Source organism: Scylla paramamosain, chromosome 24 (assembly GCF_035594125.1).
Source record: "Scylla paramamosain isolate STU-SP2022 chromosome 24, ASM3559412v1, whole genome shotgun sequence".
Classification (NCBI taxonomy): Eukaryota; Metazoa; Arthropoda; class Malacostraca; order Decapoda; family Portunidae; genus Scylla; species Scylla paramamosain.
Window position 1 is genome coordinate 16,664,754 of NC_087174.1, and position 13,354 is coordinate 16,678,107.

A 13,354-nucleotide genomic window follows, 5' to 3' on the forward strand; every position below is an offset into this window, starting at 1 on the left:
TTGTCGAGGACGTAACGGGTGAGCTTCCCTGCAGTAGAAACAATAAGGTTCCGATTCGCATTCAGAAGTAGATTGTGAGTTAAGGGCAGAGCAGTGACCGAACCGGGGATGATTTGTACAGCTCTCCCCTTTCATGACCGAACTCTAACACCAGTAACATAGTGAAGGACAACAAATGAAAACTTTTAATAAGAGAGAAAGAGGATCAATCTTAACATGTTCAGATAGAAAAGAACCATGAGCATAATCATATTACTATTTCCTCTAATCTTTGCCACTCGTTGAATATTATCAGGATATAACTGAAGGATGTTCTCTTCAGAGAATTCATACAGGTCCTGGTTGTACATACGTCCTTTGCAGTAATAAAACGCTCGTTATGGTTTGATGGATTCAAAGATCTCATCAGAAGGGCAAGGTAGATGGAAGAGCATCATCGCCTGTCTTAAATCTTTGGCTTGGATCATCACATCTTTACCGTACTTCTTGATGTTGTAGGAATCACTCCAGTCTCCTTTTCTAAATACTTAGCAATGTGAATAAAGTTACCTAAACCTTCCTTATAATATGCTGCGAACCAGTAAGATGTAAGTGGGTGGCGAACTTTGGGAGCACGTACTTCAGCTTCATCAAAGGATAATAATAATTCTCGCTCTCAACTACATTCCTTGATATATGGAGGAATTGAGGATTTGAGAAAACTGACATTACTAAGTTTGCTCTGCCCCAATCAGAAATTGTAGAAAGATCAGAAGTCAGGTGTTCTGTTACTTCCCTGTGTGAGATGTTAACTTCCTGAAGGGTTTGACGTCTATGAAAAGACGTGAAGAAGTGCAGGGTGGTATCAGCAGCGTAAGAGTAGAAAGGAAAAGAAATTTGTTTTTGATCATTGATGAATAATAAGACGAGAGCGAATTACAGGACAGAACCCTGAGGAACACCCTTGCTAATAGAATTAGGAGAAGAATAGTGATCGTTTACCACAGCAGCAATACAACGGTCAAAAAGGACACTTGTGATGAAGTTACAGGAAGAAGGATAAAAGCCGTAGAAGGGTAGTATGGAAATCAAAGCTTTGTGCCAGACTCTATCAAAAACTTTTGATACATCCCAGGCAACATCGAAAGTTCAACAAAATCCCTAAAAGAGGATGACCAAGACTCACTAAGGAAAACCAGATCACCAGTAGAGAGGCTTCGACAGAACCCATACTGGCGATCAGATAGAAGGTTGTAAAGTGAAGTGAATCGTCCTGTGGGGATAGGTTAAAAAAAAAAATAAAATTACAGAGACAGAAAATTAAATAAATAGGGCGACAGTTTTAAGGATTACAACGGTCACTCTTTTTAGGGACCAGGTTAAATGTAGGCGAACGTCCATCAGGAAAGAAAGGTACATGTTGATAGACAGGATTGGAAGAATTTGACTATGGAAGGCGCAAGTACGGAGGCACATTTTCGGAAAACAATAGGAGGGACCCCATCAGGTCCATAAGCCTTCCGAGGATTAAGGCCAGCGAGGACATGGAAAACATCACTGCGAAGGATCTTAATGGGTAGCATGAAGTAGTAGGAAGGTGGAGGAGAGGAAGAAACAAGCCCTGAATCATCCAAGGTGGAGTTTTCAGCAAAAGTCTGAGCGAAGCGTTCAGCTTTAGAAATAGATGAGATGGCAGTGGTGCCATCATGAAATAAATGAGGGAAAGATGAAGAAGTAAAGTAATTGGAAATGTTGGCTAGGTGACAGAAATCACGAGGGGAGTAAGATCTTGAAAAATTTTGGCGCTCTATTAATGAAGGAACATTTGGCTAGTTGGAGAACATACTTTGCATGATTCAAGACAGAAACATAAAATGCATGATGAAAGGCTCAAGTACCTTTAGCGGGTTACCTCTATCATATATAGCGTGATAACAGGCTGTGATGAAGTAAGGTCTGGGAGGTTTAGGTTGAAAGGAAGAGTGAGGAATGTTCGCCTCCATGCCAGACACTGTCACCTCTGTTATGTGCTCGGCACACAGAGACGGATCTCTGACACAGAAGAAGTAGTCATTCTAAGGAAAATCAGCATAATATCTCCTCAAGTCCCCCAAATTAGCAGAGGCAAAACGCCAGAGGCATTTCCGCTTCGGGAAATCCTGAGGAGGGATTGGAGTGATAAGACAAGATATAGATATGAGGTTGTGATAGAAGGAGCCCAACTGAGAAGATACGGAGACAGCATAAGCAGAAGGATTAGAGGTGAGGAAAAGATCATGAATGTTGGGGGCATTATAATAACAACTGCACATTTTTCACTTAATGTGTACAAAGTTGAATAATAGCAAAAGCCAAAGAAAAAAAAAACATACATGTAAGAAAAACAAAAGTTATGCCTAATGCTGGGTCATACAAGGAGGAGGCAGTAGACACCTGCCGAAACGATAATTACTCCCAGTGAGGTCTAAAGCACTGTTCAGGGGGTGCTGTGAACTTATCATTAAACCCAGCTGTGACCTCACTGAACGTTTCCCTTTGTGTCTCACAACACAAGGGGGCAGTCACAGCCTGCCCCCTAAAGACAACTCTCTTCCTCCACACAAAACTACAAGCACCTAATAACACACACACCCTTCACTCAAAAATTTTAAAATCATGGCGACTCCTACACCAGCCTCGGAGTCCCCATCTGGGGAGGGGACCATATATGTCCCCAGGTCGGACTGCCTTTCTGTCGACGACCCTAAGTATCTTGACACCCCCCTCAACTTTTTCTTCATTAACTTCTGCAACATTCGCGGTCTAAGATCTAATTTTCAATCTGTAGAACACCACCTCTCCTCTTCTAAACCTCATCTTCTTTTCCTCACTGAAACTCAGGTCTGTGAGGCGACTGACAGTAGCCCCTTTTCTGTTCCGTCCTACTTTCTCTATCCTCATTTTCGATCCAAAGCTGGATGCTGCGTTTATGTGCGCAATGACTTAACCTGCTCTCGTGCCCACGCTCTTGAATCTTCCGAGTTTTCCACCATCTGGCTACGACTACAGAGTCATTCTCATACTAAATTTATCTGTGCTGTATACCTCTCTCCTAACTCCTCTGACTATAAGAAATTCTTTGACTACTTAACTTCCAAAGTGGAGCACATTCTGACCCTCTTCCCTTTGCAGAGATCTTCATTCTTGGAGACTTCAATGTTCACCACCAGCTTTGGCTTTCCTCTCCCTTCACTGAATATCCTGGTGAACTAGCCTACAACTTTGCTATCCTCCATGACCTAGAGCAATTGGTGCAACACCCTACTCGTATTCCTGACCGTCTTGGAGATACGCCCAACATTCTTGACCTTTTCCTGACCTTTAATCCTTCTGCTTATGCTGTCACCCTTTCTTCTCCGTTAGGCTCCTCCGATCACAATCTCATATCTTTATCTTGTCCTATCACTCCAATCCCTCCTCAGGATCCCCCTAAGCGAAGGTGCCTCTGGCGTTTTGCCTCTGCTTGTTGGGGGGACCTGTGGAGGTATTTTGCTGATTTTCCTTGGAATGACTACTGCTTCCGTGTCAGAGACCCGTCTTTGTGTGCTGAGCGCATAACAGAGGTGATAGTGTCTGGCATGGAGGCGTACATTCCTCACTCTTTTTCTCGTCCTAAACCTTCTAAACCTTGGTTTAACACAGCTTGTTCTCGTGCTATACATGATAGAGAGATGGCCCACAAAAGGTACTTAAGCCTTCCATCACCAGAATCTCATGCACTTTATATTTCTGCCCGGAACCATGCCAAGTCTGTTCTCCAACTAACCAAACACTCCTTCATTAACAGAAAATGTCATAACCTTTCAAGATCTAACTCCTCTCGTGATTTCTGGCATCTAACCAAAAATATCTCCAATAATTTTGCTTCTTCTTCCTTCCCTCCTTTATTTCAACCGATGGCACCACTGCTATCACATCTGTTTCTAAAGCTGAACTCTTCGCTCAAACCTTTGCTAAAAATTCTACCTTGGACGATTCTGGGCTTGTTCCTCCCTCTCCTCCACCCTCTGACTACTTCATGCCACCTATTAAAATTCTTCGCAATGATGTTTTCCATGACCTTGCTGGCCTAAACCCTCAGAAGGACTTGATGGGGTCCCTCCTGTTGTTCTCCGAAACTGTGCCTCCGTGCTTGCACCTTGCCTAGTCAAACTCTTTCAGCTCTGTCTGTCAACATCTACCTTTCCTTCTTGCTGGAAGTTTGCCTACACTCAACCTGTTCCTAAAAAGGGTGACCGTTCTAATCCCTCAAACTACCGTCCTATTGCTTTAATTTCCTGCCTATCTAAAGTTTTTGAATCTATCCTCCACAGGAAGATTTTTAAACATCCATCACTTCACAGCCTTCTATCTGATCGCCAGTAAGGGTTCCGTCAAGGCCGCTCTACAGGTGATCTTCTGGCTTTCCTTACTGAGTGTTGGTCATCTTCTTTTAGAGATTTTGGTGAAACTTTTGCTGTTGCGTTGGACATATCAAAAGCTTTTGATAGAGTCTGGCACAAAGCTTTGATTTCAACCCTCCTACGGCTTCTATCCTTCTTTCTGTAACTTCATCTCAAGTTTCCTTTCTGACCGTTCTATTGCTGCTGTGGCAGACAGTCACTGTTCTTCTCCTAAATCTATTAACAGTGGTGTTGCTCAGGGTTCTGTCATCTTGATAAATTTAAGGAGAACCTGGGGGCGTACTTCGAGGAGCAATTCGAGCGCTTCCATCAGGATATACTAAATTTTGAACGCCGCTACCAAAGGTCGTATAATGAAAACATGATGGGAGACTATATTTGGGGACTGATTCGTGAAAGTAATTTACAGTATAAGCGTAAATCGCGGAAAATTACTCCTTTTTAATGTTTTATTGTCTCACTTGTGTATTCCTAGAATAAATAAATGTTACTTTTATATCATATGTCGTTTTGTTTCTTTGTGCAAATGAGAGTTCAAATTCACCACTTTCTCCCTATGGGAATAGGTAAATTTCATAAATATCATTATCCTGACCACAAAAACAACGTTATAAATAAATATCAGTGTTTTTTTTCCATGTTTTCTAGGCATAAATAAATAGAAAATAACAGTTATTACCCAAAAACAAAAATCGTGCTTCCCAGATCTCGCTGATACTTCAAAAGAAGTATCATGTTGGTAGAGAAGGCTGGTCTTTTGACTGAATTATAGCTTCCAATATAAATATTTTAATTTTAATAATTTTACCGATACACAACGAACAACGCTGAGCCATGTAGTCTGGGTCAGTGGGATCAGTGTCTTGGGCACATAATGAAGAACGCCAGCTATCTTGGTCAGTGGGGCCAGTGCCTTGGGTACGAAACGAACAACTCTGGACGTGTTGTTCTGGGTCAGTCGGGTCAGCACTCCCTAACTTTCAATTGATATATTGCAATACTAACTTTTTTACTTTGTAACACTCAAGTTTTCGCTGGTTTGTCCTATTTCCTTTTACATAACCACATTTTTGTGCTTCTTATTTATTTATTTACTTATTTTTGTCATACCATAATTCTGTTTTTAATATCAACATTTCAGTCTGCTGTCGTTGCTGCTTTGAACATTTTGTAGTGGATCTATATCACCATGATGTTATGGCACCATTAATCAAATATCTCTCTCTCTCTCTCTCTCTCTCTCTCTCCACACATACCACACATACACAATATAAACATTTTGTTTGTCATCAGACGAACGGCACACCTGTTGCCTTACCCGTGCTGGTATTTATTCACGGAGGAGGCTACATCGCTGGTAGAGCCCACAGGCATCAACCCTACGCTTTTCTCAACGAGGAAGTGGTGCTTGTAACACTGCAGTACCGCTTAGGCATCTTAGGTTAGTGACAGACATGCTCATGATGTATATAGTGAAGGATTTATGTTAAGACGTTTTCAGCAGTGGCACGGAGTACCCAAACATAACCAGTGTTTGTTTTCATAACATTTCTTTTTGAAAAGACGACATTGTTTCGCTGGCAGAGGACATTGACCAACACGCTTAGGAGAAATTACATTTCTTTCACTCTGATACATGTTGAGAGCTTACATATATCAGCAGCCAATTATTCTGTAAGACACAAATAGAGAGTGAAGTATCTGTATTGAGAGACCTTCATCTATATGTTGTACTCCTCGGTCCATGTTTCCGCACGGAACATCACCCTCTGATGTCGGAGGAAAGTGGACGTATTTACATATAAGAACATAAGAAAATAAGGGAAGCTGCAAGGGGCCATCATGCCTATACGTGGCAGTCCCTGCATGAAAGATTCCCATTCCCACATAACATCCCCATCCATAAATTTGTCTTATTTTTTAAAGCTCCGTAATACATAAGAACATAAGAAATAAGGTAAGCTGTAAGAAGCGACCAGGCTTACACGTGGGAGTCCCTTTATGAAATATACCTACCTGTTTCCATCTATTATCCCCATCCATAAACCTATCTAATCTTCTCTTAAAGCTCTCTAATGTCCTAGCACTAAACGGTTTCACAACCGTATAACATAACTGAACATATACAAGTCTTCAAAATTCTTAGCCGGATCCCAGTGCTCAAATTCCTGCTTGTCAGTATCCTTCTCATTTGTCCAAAATTAGTTTTTCCCATTCCAATTCTTGATCTTATTTCCGCATAACTTCTACCATCTTCGTCCAACAAACTTCCCAAGTATCTGAATGATCTAACTTGCTTCACTGCCTGTCTATCTACATTCACATTCATCCTCAATTGTTCCTTTCTCTTGGTCACTCCCATCACTTCTGTTTTACCGATGTTAATCTTCAATCCAGCTTCCTTACATTCCTCATCCAGTCGATCCACCAGTCTTTGTAGCTTTTCTTCCGTGTCCGCAATTAATACCGTATCATCCGTATATCTTATGTTACATTTATTGATCCCATCTTAATACCTTCCAAATCTGCCATTTCATCCATGACGGCCTGCGAGTAAAGTGAGAACAAGTCCGGGGACAACACACAGCCCTGTCTCACTCCTCTCTCTATTTTAACCCAGTCACTTTTTTCATCTCCAACTCTCACCACAGCTCTCTGTCCCCAGTACAGCTTGGTCATTACCCTTAAATCAGCAGTATCTACAATTAACCTGCTCAACCTCTCCACCAGTACCTCATGACGTACCATATCAAGCGCTTTTTCGAAATCAACAAAGCACATAAACTTTCTGTTTCTCTATGGCTCTCTCTATAATGGTTCTTAATACAAAAATTGCATTCCTCGTTCCTTTACCTTTCTTAATACCAAACTGTGCTTTGTCCACTGTTTCCTCGATTTTTTCTTCCACCTCTCATCTATCACTCTCAGTACAATCTTCGCCACCTGACTCCTAATACTTATTGTTCGATGTTTACCACGTTCTATTACTGCTCCTTCCTTCTTTGGTATTACAATGAATTCAGACTCCTCCATTCTCTCAGGTATATTACCCGTGTCATATAATTGATTTGCTAACTCTGTGATCTTCTCTATCGCAAAGCCCCCAGCAACCTCCATCATCTCAACCACCACTCCATCACTCCCCTCCGCCTTCCTCCCCTTCATTCCCCTCACAGCGTTCTCCACCTCACATCTCAAAATTGAAGGCTCTTACTCGATCTCCCCAAGCTCTGGTCTCTCTCCTCTTGTATCTCCATACAGTTCTCCAACGTACTCTTCCCATCTCTTTAGAACTTCTCTCTCTGTCAAGATGTTACCATTTTTCTTTTACTATCGTGCTCCCGGTTGTTCTCCGTTTCCTTGTTATTTCTCTGATTTTCTCTGCCATTAACCTGTAGTCAACATTTTCCAACTGTTCCACTTCTTCACACATCTTTCCTAGCCTCTACTCTTTCCTATCTTTACACATTTGTCTTATACTTTTATCCAAATCTCTGTATCTTTCCTCTGAAGTGTTCTTTATTTTTCTTCTCTCTTCCATTAGGTCCAGGATTTCATCAGTCATCCACGCCTTCCTTCTCCTTTTTTTCTCATTCAGAATAATATCTTTTGGTGCACTCACCAACGCACCTTGCAATACTCTCAAACTTCTCTCCATACCCTCATCTTCCGCTTCATCCCACAAAAAGCCGTATCTGTTAGCACCTCCACAGCATACTGTTCTCCGACATCTTCCTCTCTTCGTAGTATATTCCAGTCTTTCCTCACTTTCTTGTTTTTCTTCATTCTTTTAAACTTCAATCTCATTTCAGTCCCCACCGGAACATGATCACATCCTACACCACAGTCTGCTTCCGGATATGTCTTCACCTGCTGTAGGCTGTTCCTGAACCTTTTATTGACTGTAATATAGTCTATCTGGTTCCTCACTCTATCTCCCGGACTCCTCCATACGTATAAGTGTCTTGGGTGATATCTGCAAAACGTGTTGATCACTTGATCCCAACTTTCGCACCATTCCACCCACTGATTCTAATAACCCTATATTCTTCCTATAATATCGGCACCAGAATAGTCTAGATAAGGTCTGTCTAGCGCCAAATACAATTGTAATATTACTTCGGGACATCTACTTTTAACATCCCTAAAAATTAATCCGATTTGCCTTATTTCTGGCGTCTGTAGATATTTTTTGAGCATCGATACTTATACTTAGTTTAGTTTAGTTTCATCTAATATATCATTTTTCTATCAGTAAGTAGTGGGGAAAAACTGTTGATTGGAGGATTGGTACATGGAGGAAAAAACTGGTGATTGGGAACGTGATGTTTAAGAACAAGGAGCCTATAGGTACACATAGATGACATAAGTAAATGGAGTAGTGGTAGACTGAGCACTGATGGGCTATATCATTGAGTCAAGGAATGTGATGAAGTGGTTGTTAGATGCGAAAGTCAGGAGAAGGTGGAGGTAGTATATCAGACCATTATGTGGTCGAAGGGCTTGACGATGAGATCAAAAGCAAAGCGAGTTCTGAAAGTGAATGAATCGGAGAAAAGTAAAGTAATAGGAAAAGATTGTGAATGAATGGAATGCAAAAAAAGTAAGAAAACTGACAGTGTTTCAAAAGTACAGTTGTGGGTTGTGCAGAGCAGGTGTGTGGGATGAGACGGATTTAGGTGTGAAGAAAGAGAGTGACTGGTGGTGTTAGGAGGGCACTGTGGTTGTAGATGGAAAGAAGCGTACATATGAAGTCTGAATGCACAAGAAGTATTAGGAGTCGCAGAACAAATACAGAGAAGATGAAACAAGCAGAGAGGGTAGTACATGATGTAATAATGAGGGCAGATGAGAGATGGGGGTAATAACTTGACAGTGAACCTTCAGGTGAACAAGAAAATGTTCTGGAAAGTAGTAAAAGGTCTGGGGATAAGGAAAACTGAAGAGTGTGAAAACAAGTGATGAAACGGTGCTGAGTAAGAAAGATGAGGTGTATATTTTTAAGGTTTGTTGGCTGTAGAGGATGATGATGGAACAGTGATTGTTGCAGTTGGTGCAGGATATAGAGTCAGTGCAGGTGTATCATAGGTTCTAGAAAGAAATTATATTGTGTAGACCAGACTTGTTGTAAGTAGTTTCTTTTTTTTTTTTTTTTTGAGATGGAGCAAAGAGAAGGAAGTCATCGCCTATATTATTCAAGATTAAATATTTCTGTGGACTAGACCTCTGTGGCTGATGTAGTTGCTACTCGAGTCGTTGATGTTTTTGGAGGACTCGCCTCGGGACAGGCAAACGTCTCGTCATCATGTTTTCTTTAAGAACATAAGAAATAATGGAAGCTGCAAGAAGCCACCAGGCTTACACGTGCTAGTCCCTGTATGAAATATATCTACCTATTTCAAACATACTTACCTATTTCCACCTATCATTTCCATCCATAAACCCGTCTAATTTTCTCTTAAACCTCCCTAATGTTCAAGCACTAACAACATGATTACTGAGTCCGTTCCACTCATCTACCACTCTATTTGAGAACCAATTTCTTCCTATCTCTTTCCTAAACCTAAATTTTTCAAGCTTGAACCCATTATTTTTTGTTCTACCTTGGTTGCTGAACCTAAGAATTTCGCTTACATCGCCCTTGTTATAACTCATACCACATATCTCTTAACCTACGTCTCTCTAAAGAATGTAAATTTAACAGCTTAAATCTTGCCTCATAAATAATACTCCTCATCCCCTGCATCCTTTTAGTCATTCTGCTCTGTACTGATTCTAATAGACCTATATCTTTCCTGTAATGTAGTCTAGATGAGGTCTGACCAGTGCCAAGTATAACTTTAATATTTCCTCCAGCTTTCTACTTTTAACACTCCTAAAAATGAATCCTAATACTCTATTTCCCCTGTTTATGGCATCTATGCATTGTTTTCCTAGACGGAGTTCAGAGCTAACTATAACTCCTAAATCTTTCTCGTTTCGTTGCTTAATGTGTACCTAATGTGTGGGTTTGCTCTACCTACGCTGAGTACTTTGCATTTGTTGATATTAAACTGCATTTGCCATCTGTACGTCCATTCATTCATCCTGTCTAAATCTGCCTGCAAGGCGATGGCATCAGATTCTAACCTAATTAATCTACCTATCTTTGTGTCATCCGCAAATTTACAAAAAAAAAAAAAAAAAAAAAAAAAAAAAACAGCACTACTAATTCCACTACTTAAGTCATTGATAAATATTAAAAAGAACAATGGCCCTAATACTGATCCCTGTGGCACCCCACTAATTACATGACCCCACTCGGATTTAGAACCTTTTATTACAACTCTTTGCCGCCTGTCGCTAAGCCATGACCTTATCCAGCCTAACACCTTCCCATCTGTTCCGTGTGCCCTAACCTTTCTCAGGAGCCTTTGATGAGGTACCTTGTCAAATGCTTTACTAAAGTCCAGATATAAGATGTCATAACTATCACCATTATCTACTGCTTCGTACACTTTACTGTAAAAACTTAACAAGTTTTTTCAGGCAAAACTTCCCCTTCGTGAAGCCATGCTGTGACTGATTTATTAAGTTATGTTTGTCTAAATGTTCCCTAATGTTCCTCGTTATTATTGACTCCAATATTTTACCCACAACAGAAGTTAAGCTGACAGGTCTATAATTAGACGCTAAAGGTTTATCTCCTTTCTTAAAGATAGGTACTACATTAGCCTGCCTCCACAGTACTGGTACCTCGCCTGATTGAAGTGATTTCCTAAAGACAGAAACTAACGGATCACTAATAACCTATTTGTATTCCTTAAGTACTCTGGGATATATTTCATCTCTTCCGCCCTGTATAATATTTTAACCTAGCAGTCATCCATTTAGGGTAATTTTTCTGTGATCTTATTGCTCTATATGGGACTTCACTTAGTCCCTTCATCTCGGGCCTTACCATCCTCTCCACTCCCCATCTACTCGCCTCGACCTCACTTCTCCCATTTCAGCATGACCTGACCTTCCAACATACTCACACCTATTTCCCCTGTCTCTCCTCCGTCCCTTCCGGACACATCTTTCCTCCTCTTGTCCTATACCCTCACACCTCACCTCACACCTCTCTCATTTTGCCTTATCTCTCTCAACTCCGTCCCGGACCTGACCTCACCCTGCGTCCGTTGCCAGTCAACTCCTTGGAGGTACTTTTTTAATTCCTCAAAATCTGCTCTCCTAAAGTCAGGTATTTTACTAGTTTTTGCTTTTGAAAGTTTCTTCCCATTTTAAATTGTACCTAATTTCCCAATGGTCACTGTTACCTAGCTGTCCTCCAACCTCTACCTGGGTGATTGCTTTCTCCCTGTTAGTAAGAATTAAATCTATAATATTGTTCCCCCTTGTGGGTTCTACGACTACCTGGTAAAAAAAAAAAAAAAATAAATAAATAAATAAATAAATCTTGAATTACCTTAAGAAATTTCTCTGTTTCTTTGTTACCCACCATCAGGCTCCAGTCATTATTCCTAAAACTAAAATCTCCTACCACACATACCTGGTTGTACCTCCCTGCTCTGTTTATTTCCTGCCATAGTGAGGTGTTCATTTCCTTTGTACTGGTCGGTGGCCTGTACAGTACTCCCAGTACTACTGACTGTGGTACTTCCTTAATATCTACCCATATCGACTCTGTTTTGCTATCTGTTTTAATTATACTGTTAATACAACACTGCACTGTGTCCCTAACTTATAACGCGACGCCTCCTCCTCTCCTGTTTTCCCTATCTTTATAGAACAGTGTATAACTATCTATCTTAACCTCTGGATTAAATACTTTTCCTGACATATCTAACTAAGTTTCTGTTAAAGCAATGATATCAAAGTTCTCTACACACGCTATCCCTTTAAGCCTCTAAACCTATTCTAAGTCTATTTTATTCAAACTACTTCTACAATTTGTGTAGTAAGCACTTAAGCTATTTCTCACCTACCCTGAGCTAGTTATCTTTCCAGATTTAACTAATTTGTCCTTCGTTTTGACCTCACAACCCGTCCTTCCCTCCTGACTAACGAAAAAAGCGCTGGAGAGCAGTTACCTCCCGCTCGAGTGTTCCGGCCAAAACACGAACACCCTGGCGCGATAAATGCACTCCATCATGATTGTTCCACTACTGAAAACGTATTTACTTGAATCCATTCTTGGTGTATTTATGCCGTGCCCACCCGCCATTAATTTATTTTGTAATTACTCAACAAAGAAGTTAAATAAATTGTGAGTAAAAATTAGATTAAGAAAAATTTTTAATTAAGATTTTTGTAAGGTCATATTTTGGCATTTGACTTCAAATATTTATATGTTAATATTACATACACATTGTTGGGTAGAGTGCCTTATAAGTAAATTGCTTTTGTGCGTGCGTTTTCTTTTCAGTAATCAAAAGTGATTCAATCGTACTTCGCATACATTACTTATATGGACTAGTACTGGAAAGAATCATAAATCAAAATAATTATAAAGGTGTTGTGGCCACCACTGTAGTCAACTACCTTGGTTTGATGGGTGATATTAAAAGAAACTACGAGAAAACGTCTATCTTCTGTTATCTTTCAACCATTTCATATTGAATATAATTAAATCTCTTATTTTCCCAGGATTCTTATCGACAGAGGATGATGTTCTCCCTGGTAATTTGGGACTGAAGGATCAACTGTCAGCTTTACGCTGGGTATCCAGAAACATTAAACAATTCGGCGGCGATCCCAACAAGGTTACGATTTTCGGTCAAAGCGCTGGGGCCAGCTCTGCCCATCTACTCAGCCTGTCTCCAAAGTCTGAAGGTAATGGTTATACATTATTCCAGGGAAACATCGGCAGTGTGATTATTTTACTATCCTAATAAATAAATACACGTATAAATGAATAAAAAAAAGAGCACATTTTGAATATTATCTCC

The 13,354-nt window shown here is 40.4% G+C and overlaps 1 protein-coding gene across 12 annotated transcripts in view; it reads left to right on the forward strand.

Annotated features, from left to right (window-relative positions):
- LOC135112820 (esterase FE4-like) overlaps positions 1 to 13,354 on the forward strand; it is a 154,254-nt gene that overhangs the window by 37,542 nt on the left and 103,358 nt on the right. For 11 of the 12 annotated variants that reach the window (XR_010274568.1, XR_010274569.1, XR_010274567.1 and 8 more), the window contains exons 4-5: positions 5,715 to 5,862; positions 13,053 to 13,238. Coding sequence is in view for 8 of the 12 variants with exons in the window: in XM_064027655.1 (XP_063883725.1) it covers positions 5,715 to 5,862; positions 13,053 to 13,238 (334 nt within the window). In the remaining 4 variants the exon portion in view is untranslated. The remainder of the gene's footprint in view (positions 1 to 5,714; positions 5,863 to 13,052; positions 13,239 to 13,354) is intronic. The other variant, XM_064027656.1, reaches the window with a different exon arrangement.